Source organism: Lathamus discolor, chromosome 1, assembly GCF_037157495.1.
Source record: "Lathamus discolor isolate bLatDis1 chromosome 1, bLatDis1.hap1, whole genome shotgun sequence".
Taxonomy (NCBI): Eukaryota; Metazoa; Chordata; class Aves; order Psittaciformes; family Psittacidae; genus Lathamus; species Lathamus discolor.
This window is the reverse complement of record NC_088884.1, coordinates 53,637,558-53,657,562: the sequence shown is the minus strand read 5'-3', so window position 1 is coordinate 53,657,562 and position 20,005 is coordinate 53,637,558. Positions and strand designations below refer to the sequence as shown.

Genomic DNA, 20,005 nt, shown 5'->3' with positions numbered 1-20,005 from the left:
AGTGAACCTGGGGTTTTCCAATACTTGCATTAACAACTGCACTGTATAATGCAAGCACAGTTAAAACCCTTTTTTTTTTTCCTAGCCAGAGAAGGAAGACAAACAATGACAACCAATGCCCAAGGAAAGATGCAACATTTTAGAATTGGTGCTGTCACTGAGGTCAGAGATGGTAATGTCCCCAACTTTGCACTATAGGTCTGGAGTAGTCTAGTTGGAGTTTGTCAGTCAAGTCTCTTCTTCACTTGACTGCTTCTGGTTTAGACTGATCTCCATCCTTTTACTTTCTCATTTCCTTCTTCTCCTCCCCCATTATCTGTCTTTCACTTTGCAGAGTATTTGCTGCCCCATTATTATTATTAATAGCAAATACAGAATCCTTTGCTGGAGGGCGTTTCCTCCCAAGCTTTGCTTTTCTAGTTTCACATGAGCTTGTCAATAGATTTGAATACAATACTACTGCTATTCATTTTCATGCTTTATGTCATCACAAAAACTGTTTTACATGTATTTATATATCAGCAAAAAGCCATTAAACAGGAAATAACCGTAACTGACCTTTGCAGAGGCTTCCTTTGTCAATGGCTGTGAAGAGAGAGTCTATGAAATTCGTCACATGGTGCAGAGTGTTTGCTTTGTCCATTGGTCTGTCCAAAATAAATGGGAAGACTTTTACCTCTATGTGACACTGACAGCTACACGCATAGGAAAGCTTTCTTTGACATCTATCTTTTATTACATTACAGATAGCTCACCCCAAGTCTGAAACAAGCAGCAAGTCATTTTTGCTATTTCCAATTCACAATTTAACTTGTAGCATTCACTGCACCTTCCAGAGGTCAGTGCTTAAAACACGGAAACTGAAACATGTCATTAACTTTTCTATGTGCTAAAGTACTAAATTTAGGGAGTAGGCAATCAAGAAATGGATATCCTGTTCCTGACTTTACTACTGTCATTTACTCATGTCATTTCCACACAGCATTTTTTTTGCCTTCTAACCCCAGTTTCCCAAAACTAGGGTTAGTAATTATTGTCCTTCCCTTAGTACTATGATTTCTGACAGACACCGATTTCAACTAGACAAATATTACATAAATATATAACAATAGTACCTTAAAATACCCCTTACCTAATATGTGGCAGTACAACCAAGGCAACCCAAGGCTGTGAAAGGTCAGTGATGTCTTCTTTCTCTGGTAAATGGATTAAAGACAGTACATGATCCAACACCAATTCTTCTGCCTTTCCTCCTTGTCTTTTACTTGTTTGTTGCCTTGTATTAGAGCTAAAAATAAAAGCAAACTTTTTAGTAACCACTTCCTCCCATGATATTCAAAGTTACGTTTGCTACTTGTAGCAAAAAGGACTTGGACAACCTAAGGGATTTATTTTCTTTTTAATGTCCTCCACAGCACAAAACATTAACTAGTCATGCTAAGAAGCACCAAACATGGCCCACAGGAAATGTCAGGTCTGTATTTCAAGTTCAAATATTTCTGGAAGGAAACACACTAGTTCTCAGTTGGATACCCTCACAAGCAGGACATACAGCCTCTAGAAGCACCTGAGAGTCATCTCTGAGATTATTGTTAATAACCAGTGAACTAATGAATGACAGAAAACAACCAGTGAGTTAAAAGTGTGGTGACTTAAAAGGAGTCACAAGCTAAGCTCAAATCAACAAGCCCATCTGCAGGCAGAAAGGGTTAACATCATACTGGGACATATGAATAGGAGTACTTCATACCTCTTGGACAGCTATCTTTCCACCCAGTGTGCTTGTAAGACTGCAGTTATAAGCTGCATAGGATCCACCCTTCAAGAAAAACAGAAGCTAACAAAAAGGAGATGGCATCAAGAGCCATTAGAGATTTCAGAAACAAAATTTGTAAGTGAAACCTCAAGGAATTAGGATCGTGGTCCAGAGAAAGAAGATTTCAGATGTTTCTGATGATCAAAGCCTGGTATTTGTAAAAGTTGCATACAAAGAGAGAAAATACTTTGCTTTTTGTGTTCCCAGCAGATAAACACCAATGAATTTAAACTGCAATCAAGGAAGCTTAGTTCATACACTGAGGACTAGGAAAAAAAACCCAAACAAACACCTGTGTAATCATGAAAGCAGTAAAGTACTGGTACAGACTGCCAGGCGCAGCTTTGGAATCTCCAGATTTGGAGTATTTAATAACAACTCGATTGGACATCTTTCAGGAATGGTTCAGGACTTGCTAATTCCATCCTAGGCAGGAGAAGAGGTATGCAACTCTTGAGGTGTCTCCTAGCCCTAATTTCTGCCACTGACATTGCACGAGCATAAATAAAGTCCCAGGTAGGACCAAGGTCCTCTCAGCTAAGTACTCCATATCACTGGAAATCCAGGGAGATCAAGAGACAAAGAAAACAAGGGAAGAAAACCAAATGTAATTATACTGATTCAACCTTCTGTTCCCATTCTATTAAATAAAGCTAGGAAAACCCACAGAGTTATTGCTTTCAGGAAAGATAAAACCTTACATAAAAGGCAATACAAATCACCACTCAGCAGGTAAATGCTTTGAATTATCTGAACTAGAATGATTAAAACAATCGTTACCAGTAGGTTAGCAATGGTCATTCTGTGCTTGATAATGGTTACTCCAAATCTTTCCATAGAGGCTATAGGAGGAAAGCGACCACTTCATTGCAACACAAATAGCTTTGCAACTAACAGTCACGCCGTGTCAGCACAGTGCTGTATCTGGATTAACTATGTGCCCTTTGGTACTCAGCTGTGCTCTATGTTAAGATTACATTACTACTGCCAAGAAAGCTCCTGGACAAGACATGCATACAGGGAAGAAAGACAGGCCACAGACAACAGGTTAATGAGAACCTGGACTGCAGCACTCACCACAAAGATTGCCCGAGGATGCAGCATGCATGTTGGTGTAACAAATCCCCATCACACACCTACTGCAACACTTGCTAGTCTTTTTGTATCAGCGATAACCTCTTCAGAGTATCTCTTCTCTAATAATCTCACAAAAAAAAAAAAAAAAAAAGGGATCCTACTGTACCATTTGGTTTGCAAATCTACCAGCAATGCTGACATTTACACCACTTTGGCTAAAACTGTGGAACAACCTTTACGTAGCTCTGTGTTGCCTTGAGGCCTGCAGCCATGCAGACACATCTAGGTTTGCTAAACTGGAGAAGTCTCACCTGACAGACGATTCAGTGAAAATGAGAGGATACTTTTCAAATGGCATTGAACCAATGGTAGGAGGTTCTGCTTTCACCAGAATGAGTTTAGCCAGAATTGCCATTGCCTCATCCTTTGCAAGGGCATCTGTGCCACAGAAGCAGTGCTCAATATACGCCAGAAAGTATGGAAGAAAATGCTGAAGGGACACACACACAAAAAAAAAAAAAAAAAAAAAAAGCAAAAAAACAGTCAAGGATTGGTAGGTCTCTTCAATCATCATCAAATCCAAAATCACATGAAACCAGTCACAGAGGAATCCAAACAGCGACAAACGAGCACTTGCAAAGCACCAGACATATAAGTCCTGGTGCCCAAAGACACCAGCCAGCACACAGCCATCCTCATCCTCTCACCCCAGCAGGTACAGTGATTTGATGTAAAACTTAGTCTGCCTGAAATATAGCCTCATCAGGACATTCCCAATCCCTGACTTTACTTTCACCTCCCGCCCTGTTTCATGAATTTGATTTCTCCTAGGTCAGCAGTTCCAGGCCTGACCTACAGACATCCCTTATTCTTAATTTCCACTTAGCTTCTTCATCCCACCCATAACAAGGCTACCCTTTTAATTCCCAACAGACAAGCTTCTCTTTGTGAGTATACAGATATCGGTCACCTTTTCCAACCCTGATCACCATTACTAAACTTCAACACAATGGCATAAGTAATCTCTTTCGTTCTTACCAGGTTATGCAAGTTAAAATAAACATCATGTCAATACACAAAAATGCTTCAGCTTGCAAGGCAGGTAAATATGCTATGGATTTCCCTTTGGCAATAACAATAAACTAATGCACAAAAGCCTCCACGTACCCTCTCAAATTGCTCCATTGTAAACATTGCTTCAGAGAAGTCCAAAAGAAAGGGCCGTTCAAATCCACTTGCAAATACCTGCAAGATGCAAATGAAAGGCTGACAAGATCACATTAACAAGAAACACTTCATAGCAAACTCTACATCACCCGTGGGACACTTTTTCTGGTTTATGAATCAACCATGCTTTGAATTCTGAGCCATCCAGCCCAGCTCTCTGTTCACAGCTAGCAGGGTTTGTCAGTTCAGGCACACACAGCAGTACTATTTCCAGTGATGATTCAAGTACAGACAAGCACAGTCATTTTTAACAAACCCTGCTGGATCCAGGCTGGCTCTGTGCCAAGTCAGCTTACTTACCTCTTCAGTATGATGTGTAAAATGTAAGCTGAAAGTTCTAAAACTTAAAACACACCAACTGTTATGAAAAAGCTTAGATCCAAAAGATTTTTCAATTCAGCATTTTTTCTCTGCAGCAGATTGCAGAAAGTTTACTACCTCATGGTCAGAGTCAACCTCTGTGCTTCTGAAGGGCCCAAGATAGGAACAGCCCTTTGAGATACTCAGGATCAGTGCTCCTCAATGCCAAGATGTGTGACACAGAAATACGCACCCAGATATTCATTCCCCAGACCCTTGAGAAGAAAAGGACAGCTTTAAGCCTCCTGTTTAACAGAAGCCCACAAAAATACCTTCAAATGTTTGAAGGACCATGTTTCCTGAGCAAAACTAGACTCATGCCACAGGCAGAACCAATCTTACTTTAACACAATCAAGGATGTGTTGAAAACCAGATGAAATCTGATCTTTTTTAAACAACTGCAACAGCCTTGTTTTCCCATTGTAAATCACATTACATCTTTTCTTTCAAATATTGTTTACACACACAGTACAACTATGGTCCAAAATTATAATGTAATAAGAAAACTGAAGAATCAGACTCCATAGCAGCATCTCCTATTAACCTTTGCAAGGCTGCATTTGATAGGCATGTATATAGGTAACCCTGTCAGTGCTTCAGGAGCAATGGTAGTACTGAAATGTGCCTACCTCTGCACTTTTGATATCAAACCACTTACCTGAACCTTGTTCACAAAACTAAGCCAAGCTCACTAAATTCTTAGCAACTTAGTGAAAAAACATACCTTTTTCACTAAGTCTGACTCAGTGACCTACTTTATAACCTAAAGCAGAACATGTCCCTTCTCTCTTCTCCCTCCATTCTCTACAGAGGCTGTAGGTGTCTGAATCAGAACCTAGTTTTAATTGCAAAGATACCTGCCACAGTGGCACTACTACACTGACAGCGTCTGTGTAAGACTGTCAAGGAGTCCCCAAGACCTCAGCAGACATTAACTAAGGCATTAGGCAGCTTCTCCCTTATCTGTGCAGAAACGTTAAACAGAACCTTACAGTGTATTTCCTGGCATGAAGGAGAATGTCCTGAAATCAGTCTGCTGTAAGTAACTTAAACTCTGGTATTTCTGCTGTAAGCAGCAGTCCTTGTTACCTTCTTAACAGCTTCTTTGGTCACAGAATCAGGCAAGAAAACATTCTTGGCCAGCAGGAATGAAGAAATGGTCTTCAGCAGGGTTTTGCAGCAAGATGATGAGAGATCTGGTGTTTGTAACATTTTTATTAAAATCTGAAATGAAAGAGAGAGAACTGATATTTGTCTATGAAGACAGTGATTGCTTGGTCTGAATGACATGCACAGCCCCTGGAGCAGAAGGACAAGGTTTTCCAAAGAACTATTTCACAGAAATGAATCCTAACAGTCCTGTTGAAGTTTGAAGGCACTAAACCTACATTTTAACCCAATGGGGTCAAACATATGTGTATCTGTTATAACTGTTCTAATCATTGATATGGGGATCTGGGTCTCCTCCACAGAAGCAGGGACTGGTCTCTAGAAGCAGCAGCCTTGCTTATTTAAAGGACCACACCAGAATTATAGTACAGAGGTACATTCTCAGTGGACTGAAGAGGTAGCAATACTCAGAATAAAGGTCTCTGTTCACTCAACTCAAATCCTAAGCAAAACAATGCGTCAGAAATGCGTACAAGTGCTTCAGCTGACCACACCTTTTCGTACCAACTGATGCTTCTCTGGCACAACAGCCAATGTGATGGTCTGACCTACCTGACAGACATCTTCAGGCCGTGAGATTTTGGATCCATTTGCATGTTCCACTAGGATCAGATAAGCTTGCAGAATCCTCTGCATCTGCTCTGAAACCATACAGCAATTGGCCTTAGTTATTTTCCTCTGCAAGTCTAAGAGTGACCCCTGTTTAAATAGAAGAGGAAAGCAAAAATGTATCAGAGAAATTATCAGACCCTGTAACTTATTCAAGTAACTTATTGTTACTTGAAAGTCATTCTAAAGAATCAACATCTCATCTGCCCAACAAACTACTGTTGACTGTCATTCCTGTTCAACAAACTAAACCTTGCAGAACCACTGTGTGATTCCCACTATGTGAAAACACACACCCCAGACTGCTTGGACAGAAACACAAATAACTCATTAGACAAGGGTCTCCTGAAAGGCCAACAGATTACATACAAAACAGGATAAAGTACTTGGCCCATGGTATGGAATTATCAGAAGTACTTTTTTACGCATCATTATGCTGATATGTGAAATTACTCATATCATTACACTATACGTAAATATAACTGCTCTGGAACACTCCCATTGGTGTCCCTTTCTGTCCAGAGGATATAAACAAATATTTTTCTTGTCAAAAAGCACAGGATTTTTTCAGACTGATGAATTAAAAAAACCATAAAAATAAAAATATAAAAAAACACAGTATACCTCCAGGCACTTGAAGACAATGTCAAAATGCTCCTTATGGATATGCACTACAGCTGATCTGATCATCTGCTCAAAGGCTTCCCCTACAGTAACCCACGGGAGTTCAATTTCTTCTTCAGTAACAGGCCCCAGCTTTGACAGAATTAACTTCATAGCCTGCACAGGAAAAGAGCATATCATGTCCTTATACTTAAAAAATAAATCTAGCAATTCTAAAATTAATTAGTGCATATACTGCTAAAGTATTCCAGTGAGTTTGATTCTTTGTAGAACGATTACAGGAAAAAAAAATTAAAGTTATGGCGTAATACCTGAACCATCAGCAAGCAGTTCTATTTTAATATACAAGAATACTGCGCAGGAATTTCTGAAAACAACCTTTCTATCTCAAAGAATATTCTTAGAAGGCAGCTTTCAGATCCTGTTAAGCAATGAACAGCATGCTTATCATCAAGCATCCACCAAGGTGAACAAGAGAACACTCAGTGGTTTCACTAAGCATTGCCTAAGGCCCCATTACAGCAATATTTAAACCAACAATCTTTTCTTGACCTTACCATCTCTGCACAAGAGTGAAACATGTTTCGAACACCCTTGCACATCTCAAAAAGTAGCTGTCCTACACCTTCCACCTTCTCTGGATGCTCCCCCAGGTCACCAAGCATTAAATTGAAGATTGCATTTTTATCAGACACCTACAAAATGTAAGGAGAAAAAAAATGGTTATCTTCTACTCAAAGCTGCCAGATGGACAGAGGCAATTAATTTGCTCCACAGCACCACATTACTCTCTGAGTCCCCCCTTCCCATAACAGTTCAAACTCATTATTTCTGCAACCACAGAGGGAAACTGAAAGCAGGAAAACTATCAGCTATTCGGTTACTACAGCACCTCTGGCCTGAAGATGTACACAGGTCTACTTAGGTCACTGCAGCTGAAATATGTGGGTTTTATGATTTTAAACGTGTGCATAAATGCACCATTAAACTGACCCCAACTGAAACACAAAGGCTGCTGCACTGGTGTGCAAAGAGACATGTAGCAGCTGATCAGAGAATCAAGTAATCCAAAACTGTAACTACACTCGGAAATACTGCAAGGACTTCTGGCCCAAGATTTTACAGCCCTCCATTTCTGAAGATTTAACTTGAAGTTCAGTATTTTCTGAAAATAAACAAACACATTTGCTTTATTAAGGTCTCTCAACTTAGACAAAAATGAGGATACTCAGATTTGCTAGCCAGTCTCAGAAATCCTGGCTTCTGTATATTTTGACTAAATAAAAAAAAACAGTTACTACTTCCACACCTCACTCAATGAAAAGCTGCTGTCTGATCTTGACTGACATTCCTGGGAACATCATATACTTTGATTTTCAGGAGTGCAAAAAGGTTGTCATGAGAATTTTCTTTCTACAAAGGCCTTAAAGCATTCATGAAAAAGTCAGTGAGCAAATAGGCACTTACGAACTAAAGCCTTCCTTCTGTAAGATTACCCTACCATTTCTAGTAATTTTAGATAAACCAACCACAGCCATGTGGTTTAACTGCTCTTAAAACAGAGCACACCAAGACCTCTGTTTACCACTGCTGATACAATGTGCATGACATTCTCAGTAAAATACTCTCTACAAATGACATGCTGGATGCCACTTCAGGCCTTGTTAACCCTTCTTTGGAGAAAACCGAGCATTACACATTGAATCCAAGAGCACCCACAGACTGGAGATAGCTTCAAAGTACAAACACCTCGCTTACCTTTCTCATTAGAAAGACAAAACTTTCAGCAGCAAAGTTTCTGATGTGAAGCTTGTGGTGAGCCAGCAGGGTGCTGTACAGGCTACAAAGACACAAAATAATCCACTGTCTTAAAGGCAATGCAAGAATTGCCACCGAGTTCAAAATTTTTTCAGTTTACATTGCCACTTTTTACAAACACTAAGAACCTGTCCTCCTAGAGAAGGTAAATACCTTCCTCGACTCAATTCCTTCCCACTTTCCCTGGATAAAGAACAGAGTTTTGCAAGAAGGTTAAATGATAACGCCAGGCAAATTAGGCCACATTCAGAAATGCAGCATCAAAATTTTCAATATATATACTCAGCAGCAGAAAGTAAACCAAAACTGATTTGATAAGTCACAGACTCTCCTGTGCACTTAAAAGTTTCTGAAGATATACAATTTACAGGGGTGATAAATATTTGCATGTTGCTGGTAAGTATCAGTAACAGTTGCATGTGGCTCACCACACATTCAGTGCAGAGCAAGTGGTGCCTCAGATTTACAACCAAGCAGAAGTTTTTTCAATATGCTTGATAGCTTTCGCTGGGTTGGGGAGGAAATCTGTAACCCCTCTTTTGCTCCATCTGCTCCAAATCAAAACTGGGAGGAAGCAATATGGACACAACGGCTGACAAAAACAAGAGCACTGCTACTACAGCAATGTAAGATTGAACAAGCAGTCATACTGGGTCAGCCCACAGGTCCATCCAGCCAAGTAATCAGTCTAAAACAGCCAGAAGCAGATGCCTGGGAAATGTTTAAAAATAGGACAAGCGTGTGTAAATCAGCCTTCAGCCACCTACAGCTCAAGGACTCCTCAAGCCAGCAGTGCCTCCTATGCATCTGGTAACTCCCTCCAACTGGGCTGGTTTCTCTACAGTGACCTTCCATATCCACAGCATCCTGTGGCAAGGAGTTTCAAAGTATACAAAACTGCATGTCTCATCTGCTCTCACTAAACAGACAGGAAGAAAGAAAAAACATAAAGGGGAAAATACTGAGCAAGGAATGATTAAAGACTTGAGGAATTCATTCAATGTCACAAGCCCAGGTGTCTGCAACTGGGAAAGACAGAAATAATATGACAGATGTACTTGACAGATACTTAGGAGACCTGTGTTGAATTTAGACTTGGTCACAGATTTTCAAGATGACTCTGACAATCCAGTGTCTTTCTGAGCTTTGTTCACCCAGCTGAACTGGATGCTTCCTCTCGAATTCCCACAGGAGAAAAGGAGATCGAAAGCCCAACCCATATCCCTCCTCCAGTACAGTGGCCCATAAAAGTCAGTAAGATCTAAAACGGAGCTGTGTATGATAAAAAGGCTCAGAGTCTCTCAGAAAGATGGGAAAGCATGCTAACAAGTATTAAACATTAAGCATTTACATTTCTAAAGCATCTAATGACTGCTGATCGAGACAGTTATTAAACACAACTTTTACCTGTATATGTTGTGTATGTCTTTCACCATCAATCTCCACAAGTATTTGTAGAGATAGGAAAGAGAGGTGAATGCCCATTCTAGCAGGTCTGTGTCCTGTGTATCTAGTAACTTGGTGATGGCCAGGAAAAAGTCATGAAAGTGAGGATAGAAATCAGCCTGAAGATCTCGAGCCAGCTGCACCACTAGACTGTGTTTCAGAAAATACACTAATGTTAGTGCATTGCAAAAACAATCCAACAAAAAACCAGTCAGACATTACATAATCCAGCACGGTCTCTTTGGAAAGAAAGACAGCATCACATTTACTTCTCACTTTTGTTTAAGGGAGAAGCCATAAGGCAGCTGTGGATGGCAAAAGTCTTATAATTTTTTAAAAACCAAGCAGGTAGCAGTTTAAACAAGAAGACATAAATAATTAACATAAAACAAAAACACTACTATGTATTCCTCAGGTATAGTAAAAAGAAAGAACACTCACAACAGGAGTCATGGTTACTTTTAATACCATCAGGACTTCTGACTACATTTTGTTTACCATATACTTACTCTAATAGGGGTTGGAAAGCAAGACTGCCTTCAACTTGCAAATGTGTCTTCAAGCTTTGCACAATGGCACTCTGGTAATAGACCAGCTGATTGAAGGACTGGCATTTGTTGGCCACTTCATTGTAGAATTGCACTGTTCAAAGCACAAAAGAAACACTCTGAAAATGAGTCCAGTTGGAAGTAGGATGTCAAAGAACAATAGCTGTCCAGTGCCCAGTCCAAAAAACCATCAATAGAAAATCTCTCACTGGCCTCTGGATGCAGAAGAAATGTATTTTAAATTTTAACATTTTAAGGCAAGCCGGAAACCTGAACAAAAACGACATACCAAAATGCTGAGTGAGGTTCAGCTCCCTCCATTTCCGCAGTCCTTCAGAAAAGTAGGTTTCAACCTCCTGTCAAAACAAAGATAAAGTAACAGCTACCAACCCTAATGAATGCAGCCTGCAAAGACAAGAGGTTCAAATGAAGAAAACTACCAAATGCTTCAAACATTTTTAGAATATTTCAACAAATCTTGATGACTTCATTTCAAAAGGTGCTATGGAATTTCCCTGAAAATAAGAATTTGCTTTCTATGTTCAAAACACATATGAAAATATTATCTGGTGACAGCTCTTGCAGGATCTTCTTTCCAAATTCCTCCTGAATTTGGGAATCTTTCTTATGGGAATCTTTCATTAGTGTAGCTACTTGTGATGTGATTTCAGAAAATGACCACAACTACTGTTCTCACCTCAGCATAGCTTCCTGTTCTGTCAATCCGATGAATAATATCGATATTAACATTGCTTAAGCGCTCCGAAAAGGTAAGAAACTGTAAAACAAAAGGACATACTTGTTTCTTGCTCAGTTCTGAGAACAACCCTCTTAATAGCACACTCTCTGCAAACAGAAAGCCCCACTTTTAAAGACAGGCTGCCACACAGTACCCACCAATCTGTACACAGTCCTACTATTTACAGATTTACGAGTTTATTATTTACAAGTTTTACACAAAAAAAAAAAAAACCAAACCTGTTTAAAATGCCCACGAACAAGGCCCTCCCCCCTTGCTCTGTACAACCACGCCTTGCAACCCACAAGTTTTCACAACACAGTGAAAAAGATGCAAAGAAATTACAAGGACATGTAGTGATAGGACAGGGGATAATGGCTTGAAAGAGGGTAGATTTGGATTAGACATAAGGAAGAGGCTGTTTACTGTGAGGGTGGTGAGACACAGGCACAGGGTGCCCAGAGAAGCTGTGGCTGCCCCATCCCTGGCAGTGTTCAAGGCCAGGTTAGACGGGGCTTGGAGCAACCTGATCTAGTGGGAGGTGTGCCTGCCCGCGGCAGGGGGCAGGAACCCGATGATCTTTAAGGTTCCTTCCAAGCCAAGCCGTTCTGTGATTCTATGAAATCCACCGGATTTCAACAAACCGCCCAGCTCGTCTTTCCTGAAACAGCGCCTAGGATATACCCACACTGGATATTACTTTTTTATTAAATCGCTTTCTACGTTAAGGCTGTGCCGTGCCTGGTGTCCCCGATCCGGGACGGGAGAAGCCGCGCGCCCACGCCGGTGTCTCGGTCGGGTCTCCCCGCAGCGCTGCGGGAACCCAACGCGGCTCCACCACATCACCAGCCCTCTCGCCTCCTCCTGCAGCACCGCTCTGGGAGCCGGGCACTACTACTGAACTAACCGAGGATAAAAACCCCAAGACCCTTCCCCTGGCCACCAGCCGCGGAGACCCTGCGGAACCGGGCGGGCGCTCACCCGGTGCGTGTTCCCCGACTTGTGGGCTGAGGACTTGCTCTTCATGACGGCAGCGGTACCGGTAGGGCAGCCCCGAGCCCCGCAGCCCCACACCAACACCCACACGTGCGTCCTATGCGCTGGGGGCCGCCATGCCAGCCGCGGGCTGCCGGGAGCAGGAGGCGGACTCGCCGGCGGAAGGGGCGGGCGGGTGGCGGATGCCGGATGCCGGTATCGGCCGAGGTGTAGGTACTGAGCGGGGCTAGAGGTGGGGATGTCACAACTTCTGAGGATAACCTGTGCCAGTGTGTCACCAACCTCTCAATGGAGAATTTTTTCTTAACACCTCACGTAAATCTACTCTCTCTCAGTTTAAAGCCTTGTCCTCTCACTACGTGCCCCTGTAAGAAAGTTCTCCGGTTTTCTCATACGCCCCATTTACATACTGGAAGACTGCTGTAAGGTCTCCCTGGAACCTTCTCATCTCCAGGCTGAAAAAACCCAACTCTCTCAGCTTGTCTTCATAGGAGAGGTGCTCCAGCCCTTGGATCATCCTCATGGGCCTCCTCGGGACTTGCTCCAACAGGCCCATGTCCTTCTTTTGTCTGGGGCCCCAGAGCTGAAATGCAGCACTTCAGGTGGGGTTTCACAAGAGTGGAGTAGAAGGGAAGAATTATTTCCCTTGAACTGCTCATCATGCTCCTTTTGATGCAGCCCAGAGTACAGTTGGTTTTCTGGGCTGCAAAAACACGCTGCTGGATCATATTAAGCTTCTTGTCAACCAACACCCCCAAGTCCTTCTCCTCAGGACTGCTCTCAGTCCATTCTCCTCCCAGCCTGTATTTGTGCTCGGGATTGCCCCGGCCCACGTGCAGGACCTTGCACTTGGCATGGTTAAACTCCATAAGGTTGGCATCAGCCCACCTCACAAGGTGTCAAGGTCCCTCTGGGTGCCATTCCTTCCCTCCACATATCAATTGAGCCACACAGCTTGGTGTCATTGGCAAACTTGCTGAGGGTGCACTCAATCCCACTGTCCATGTCAGTGACAAAGATGTTGAATAAGTCCGGTCCCAACACTGATCTCTGAGGAATGCCACTTCTCGCTGCCCCCCACTTGGACACTGAGCTGCTGGCCACAACATTTGAGTATGTCTATCCAGACAGTTCCTTATCCACTGAATGGTCCATTCTGTCAAATCCACGTCTCTCCAGTTTAGAGACAAGGATGTTGTGCGGGACAGTGTCAAATGCTTTGCACAAGTCCAAGTAGACGACAGCAGTTACTCTTCTCTTATCCATCAATGTTGTAACCCTATTGTAGAATGCTGCCACATTTTTCGGGCACAATATGCCCTTAGTGAAGGCACATTGGCTGTCAGCAATCACCTCCTCATTTTCTGTGTTCTTTAGCATAGTTTTCAGGAGGATCTGCTCCATGATCTTGCTGGGCACCGAGGCGAAACTGACTGTTCTGTAGCTCCCGAGGTTTTCCTTTTTTCACCCTTTTAAAAATGGGGGTTATGTTTCCCCTTTTCCAGTCAGTGTGAACTTCACTGGACTGCTATGATTTTTAAAATATGATGGATGGTGGCTTGCTTATCCACTTCATCTGCTGGTTCCCTCAGGACCCATGGATACATCTCATCAGGTCCCATGGACTTGTGCATTGTCAGGTTCCCTAAATGGTGTCAAACCTGATCTCCTACAGTGGGTGGTTCTTCATCCTCCCAGTCCCTGACTTTGCCTTTTGTGACCCACGTGGTGTGGCTGAGAACAGCTCAGAACGACAGACCATTTTGGGTTGCAGCTTACAAGGCTTGGAAGTTTGTCCTTCGCTAGCCTGCCTGTCCTGCCTGTTACAAGCAGCTCAAGGCCACTCTCAGAAACCAGGCATGCAGGTTATTCAGACACAAGGTTGTCTCTAAGTGTGGCTGAAGTTCACTATTAAGAGCATGTAGAGAGCCACAACTTTGAACAGACCCAACAGGTTAAACACTGCCAGGTGCATCCAGAAAAGCTGCCCATGGGCAGGCAATAAGCCATTAACATGATAGCCATCTGGACAAGCAGGGGAACGTGCTGCCTGCAGCAGCTGTGAAATCAGAGAAATACAGAGATAGCTGTTACTTTAAAGCTTGCTCTTCTGTGGCTGAAATAGAAAGTATAGTAGCAAAGTATATAGTAGAAGAGAAGGCTGTGTGGAGACTTCATAGCAGCCTTCCAGTATCTGAAGGGGGGCTATAGGGCTGCTGGGGATGGACTATTCATTAGGGACTGCAATGATAGGACAAGGGGTAACGGATTAAAACTTAAACAGGGGAAGTTTAGATTGGATATAAGGGGGAAATTCTTTACTGTGAGGGTGGTGAGGCACTGGAATGGGTTGCCCAGGGAAGCTGTGAATGCTCCATCCCTGGCAGTGTTCAAGGCCAGGTTGGACAGAGCCTTGGGTGAGATGGTTTAGTGTGAGGTGTCCCTGCCCATGGCAGGGAGGTTGAAACTAGACGATCTTAAGGTTCTTTCCAGCCCTAACTATTCTATGATTCTATGATTCTATGACTCTATGACTTCTGGCACTTGCATTAAGTGGGAAGAGAATGCACTTTTGTTCAAAAAGGTTGGCTTAAGTGTTTTCAAGCTCCCTGAGAAAGCGAAGCTAACTGCATGTGGAAAGGTCTAGACCCACAAAAGAGCTTAGGCACCAACTGCAACTGTTTAAAGGCACAAATACTTCTCCATACGTGAGCAGTAAATTCATCTAATACGTTTCCTATATATTGTGAACCTGAAAAAAAAACCAGTCCACAACATCTTTTTTTTTTTTTTTTCATTATGAATAGCATCTTGATGAGTTTCAGAACTTTCTGGGATGCATGTGCTCCAAAATAATCCAAGGGAATGAGCGAAATCTAACATTCATGGAAAACAACAGGGAGAAGAGCAGAGCTGTGCTCTGCCTGTTGCAGAAGAGGAGTCACCAGCAAAGATAAAATATATTAGAGGAAGTTTTTAAAAGGTTACAAATGCTTCTTTATGTTTATAAACTGACAACTTCTCCACGGAGTGATAGACCTGCAGCTGTGGATGTCCATGAGAGCTTCTGCCTGCAAGAAATACTGTTGGACTGCATTACAAGCAGCACTGAATATAGCCTTTGGAGATATATCTGAGTGAGCCTCAGGGTAGTTGCACAGGTATCAAAACCAGTATGGCCATGACAGTAGGTCTGGCATTTCAGCTGGGAAGGGTCATTGACCCAGAAGGTACTTCCCCAGTTCTGTATGAGTTACAGCTATGTTAACAAAATCCTTTCTACATACACTCTTCTCTGACTGCAATGCTTCCAGCCTCAGGCCTTATTCTTTTACTGCTTCAGGAAGAGCTGCAGCTGTCCCATATCTGGGCAGGCCCCAGCTCCAACACCTTGTGATAATCTGGTGGGCCCAGCTGCCAGCAAGTCTCCTTCAGAAATCCATGCTAGCAGCAAGCAGATGGCCTTCTGAAGAATGATGGTTTATCAGTAGTAATACCAGTAGAGGCACGTAGAGGTAGTGGTAAAACAGCATATGCACGTCTATCAAAGTAGTCACCTATGCAGATCTGACTTCTTCAAACACCCACTGTAGACTACAACCACCAGTCCCTATCAGTAATCCATCAGCACTCCTGGGGTAGGGCTAAGATTCCTATGTCTTCTCCATTTCTGGCCTTTTTAGTCCTGCTGTTCAAAATTATTTGCAGGACTCAGCAAGACCAGGAGCCACTCTATGTGGAAGCAAAGCAGTCTTGTCCTCTGCTGATGTGGCTGACCTTGAGTCAATCTTACACTTTTGTTTGGTTTGGTTTTGGTTTATGTTTTAAATGAGCATTGTCAATTTAGCCTTATAGTAGTAAATTGGGGTAAAATACCTCCATATTTAACCCAGGATGGTCTCACAGGGCAGAATTCGTGTCACATAACCTGCAGCATTTACAATGCACATGTCTGCCCCTAGCAATCACTTCAAGCTCCTTTAATATTCAGTACAGATCTAGGCACATTCTTGTACTCAAGGCATCTGTGTTAGAATAAAATAAATCATGACTTAGAATTGGTAGTCTCAGAGAGTCTTCATGACCCCATTATACATGCATATCTGCAACTGATCCTGTGAATGCCCCCCATGCCATGTCTCAGTAACCATTTAAATACACTATTAAAATTGCAGAGTTGCTCTACTTCCGTCATAGTTTTACGTGTATTCACCACAAGCATAACACTCCGGAAGCCTGTGCAAGACTTTCTTTCTAACTAAAGGGTATGCTATCTGGTACAAGGCAATGAGTAGCCCAGACAGGATATTGTAGATTGCATAGGTGCACAGCTGTAAGATTTCTACTATATTCATATGTGCATGATGGAGATGTCCCGGGAAAAGAGTTTGCATAGGGAATTTCATTGAGAAGATCTTGCTCTTGAAAATAGATTAATACGAACAGAACATTTTAAAAATAGATTAATAAGCAAACAGATTAACAGAAACACTCATGAATTTAGCCAAACAACTTCCAAGTTTGAATGCCCAAGGGAAGGTTCAACAATCAGTATTAAAGACACTAAATAAATAACCAGAGTCTTGAAGGGCTCAAAGTTACCTGCCTTGGTTGTAAATCTAGAAGTCCTTCTCCTTGCCTGTCTCGAGTCACCCCACAGCCCAACTTGGGGTGCACATGGCTGGAACCCCACTGTATCACAGGAGCTCTCAAAAATCCTCATAGAGGAGAAAGCTGGCATGGCTTTGAAGGCAGCTTGTACAAGTGCGTAGTGTCTTTGGTGTACTCTTTCAACCAAAGCAAACATTTCTTTTTTTCTCTTTCTATTTTAATTTCTCTGGAAAGTAGGAAGTCTGCAACACAATGACATATTTTCACTGCCAGTTTCCTCCTCAGCTTCTAGCTGGCATTTTGCCTTGCCTTGCGGGTAAAAACCCCCACAAGATTATGAAGGATGTTGTCAAGAGCACTTGCATTTTCAAAATCAAAGCAGACAAGATACTGGAATCCTGTTCTGCAAACTGGTGGGACTGTTTGGCCACATTTTTTTTCTAATACGCCTGAAGCACAGTGATTCTGCAAATAGTGCAACTCCAGGTCAGTGCTAGCTGAGTCCTGGAGAGAATTTCACTTACCCTTAGCTTTGCAGATCAGAGAGGGTTTTGGACAAGGAACTGCAATATAGATCCCAGATATCAGCAGCTATTTGGTTTCGGGGTTGAGTGTTCATGCCTGAAATATCTCGACCTTATGGACTTCTCTCACAGAAAGGGACACTGACATCTTGAGACATCTAGACCAGTGGCTCCTCTATTGCAAGTCAGGGTCCTGCTGCAGAGCTGGAACCCATGGGCTGTACTAGCTCCATCTCTAGACATCATTTATAGAGATGGCCCAGGGACAGGAGGGTTTTGCAGTAGTCAACACTGCTGCTGTTCTTCATCCCACTGCTCTGCCACAGGTGCACCAGCAGAACTGGCTTCAGCATTGTTGAAAATGAGCAACAGGGACAGCAGGAGGAGGACCCACAGAGGAAGCAGGGGAAAGGGAAATACATAGGGAGGATAGAGTCTTGTTCTCCAAAACGGATGTGAATTCTCTCCGGCATTTCACTGTCACCATTAGAACAAGGGGCATCTGGATTTGTCAGAGACCACCTGGATTTCAGGCTGTCTATCAGCTGCCTGGGACTAGTAAATGTCTGATTACAGTCAGACATTCTCAGATTTCTGACAACTGTCCCAAAACCTGGCTATTTGGCATGTCAAGGAAGAAAGCATAAAGCCTTTAGCAGTTAATCTGAAGCTATGCCCCCAGGTCTCTGCTTCCACCTCACCCCAAATCCCTCTTGTTTGTTTGGAAGCTGGAAATGACAGTGTAAGGTGGTGAACTGAGGCTGAGGGATCACAACTGTTTTAAGGTAAATTTAAATCTTCAAAAAAAAAGGGAAGACAGAAAATGATAAAAATCTCTTAGAAACAGGTGCACACAAAAGAATGCTTCCCTCAAAATTATTGCCATCTCCCATATACAATTTTCTTTCTTTTGTCCTCTTGCTCTGTCTTTATCTGTCCCTTTATCTGTAAAAAGCCACTGAGGAATAAGAAGAAATAAATCCGTAATCCAAGACAGCGATTTCTCACAATGATTTTGAGAAGCTAATTGTGAGTAGAAAGCAAAAAAATCACAGAAAAACAGGGTCAAGGATATTTCCTTCCTCAAGTAGTTTCTGCCTTCAAACTTGCCAAGTCAGTTATGCATGACATCCAGGGGCAAATAAGGCCAGGCTCAGCATTTTGTTACTGAAAGGAATGGATGTTCCTGATACTGAATAGAAGGTAACATACAAAGGCAATTGATACTATTCTCCATGTCTCTGCATCCATCTCATTCATATAAGATACATCCAAAATGTGTAAGTACCTAGGTTTGAGGTTTTGGTGAATTTCTTGTTTTGTTTTGGGTTTGTTGGTTCGGGGCTTTTTTGGTTTTTTTTTTTTTTTCCTTATTTGAGGGTTCAGATGTCCTAATATTCATGCAGTTCTAACTTCGCTCTGAGGTTCCAGCAGAAACAGTACCTCAGTTAGCCGTTCCTGGACCCATAGATCCGAGAGGCATCATCACAAGCTGCAACTCTCAAGAAAAGGCCTAAAAATCTCAGCACTGCAGAGCCCTTTAGGGAAAAAAAGCCCAATCCAAACCACATTTAAACTTCTATTTAAGCATATGCTTAAACTGAGGCTGTTATGAAACAGTCTAATTTTGGTGTGTACTGCTTGGTGACATATTTGTGGGTAGCTTAGAAAAATGGAAGAACTTATACAGCATCAAGAGACAAAGCAGCCCTTCTTTCCACTTCTACTGTGTTATCAGCTGTTGGTACTGGCTGCTAAATTGTAGCTATCCATGAGAAAGCTCCAGAATTGGTCTATATAAACTGCCCCAAACAATCATGACTAGATTCCTTGTTTGGTTTCCAAAACTCTGTGTTACCTGAAGAACGATTTGCCACCAAAATCAGCTCCACTTTTAGACAATGTCCCTAGTCATACTGCAGTAAGAATTCTAGGGACATCTCAGGTATGTGTTCTTAACTCCTTAACTCCCAGGTTGCTGCTAGTCAATGACTCCCTGTTTGTGATAATAAACTTACAAGGAGATACAACTGCACTTTTCTTGGAAAAGAATTATCTCTGAAGGAAGAGATGGAAAATTGTATTGATGCTCTGACCAGAGATGTTGATAATGCTAAGGAAAGAAACCAGGCTGTCCCTTCTTTCCACAAAACTTAAATAAGGTTTTGGACCCTGCTGCTGCTTCTAATACTGACTTGTGGGCCTAAGTTACGATCAGAACAAATAAAACAAGTGATAGAAGAAATGTACTGAAATAATAGGTCCCTGTGCAAAAAATATCTAGGTGGAGACTGACACTGCAGAAACAGAGAAAGTGGAAATAAGCATTGACCTCCAAGTGAGGAAAAAAAAAAAAAAAGACACTGAAGCAGGTGAAGTCCTCGTTGCTTGTACTGGGCACGCACTTGCCATGAGGGTGCAGTTCACCTCTTTTGCTAT

The 20,005-nt window shown here is 42.3% G+C and overlaps 1 protein-coding gene across 3 annotated transcripts in view; it reads right to left on the bottom strand.

Moving 5' to 3' along the window:
• The window catches only part of UTP20 (UTP20 small subunit processome component), a 63,405-nt gene extending 50,892 nt beyond the window's left edge, over positions 1–12,513 (bottom strand). For 2 of the 3 annotated variants that reach the window (XM_065671466.1, XM_065671471.1), the window contains exons 1-14: positions 12,417–12,509; positions 11,394–11,474; positions 10,986–11,052; positions 10,658–10,790; positions 10,110–10,298; positions 8,643–8,724; positions 7,442–7,579; positions 6,885–7,040; positions 6,204–6,350; positions 5,571–5,705; positions 4,061–4,138; positions 3,205–3,383; positions 1,133–1,288; positions 559–647 (exon numbers count right to left, since the gene is read on the bottom strand). In XM_065671466.1, coding sequence (XP_065527538.1) covers positions 559–647; positions 1,133–1,288; positions 3,205–3,383; positions 4,061–4,138; positions 5,571–5,705; positions 6,204–6,350; positions 6,885–7,040; positions 7,442–7,579; positions 8,643–8,724; positions 10,110–10,298; positions 10,658–10,790; positions 10,986–11,052; positions 11,394–11,474; positions 12,417–12,461 — 1,675 coding nt within the window. In that variant the 5' untranslated portion in view covers positions 12,462–12,509. Of the gene's footprint in view, positions 1–558; positions 648–1,132; positions 1,289–3,204; positions 3,384–4,060; positions 4,139–5,570; positions 5,706–6,203; positions 6,351–6,884; positions 7,041–7,441; positions 7,580–8,642; positions 8,725–10,109; positions 10,299–10,657; positions 10,791–10,985; positions 11,053–11,393; positions 11,475–12,416 lie in introns of all 3 variants that reach the window. The other variant, XM_065671479.1, reaches the window with a different exon arrangement.
• Between the last annotated feature and the right edge of the window lie 7,492 nt (positions 12,514–20,005).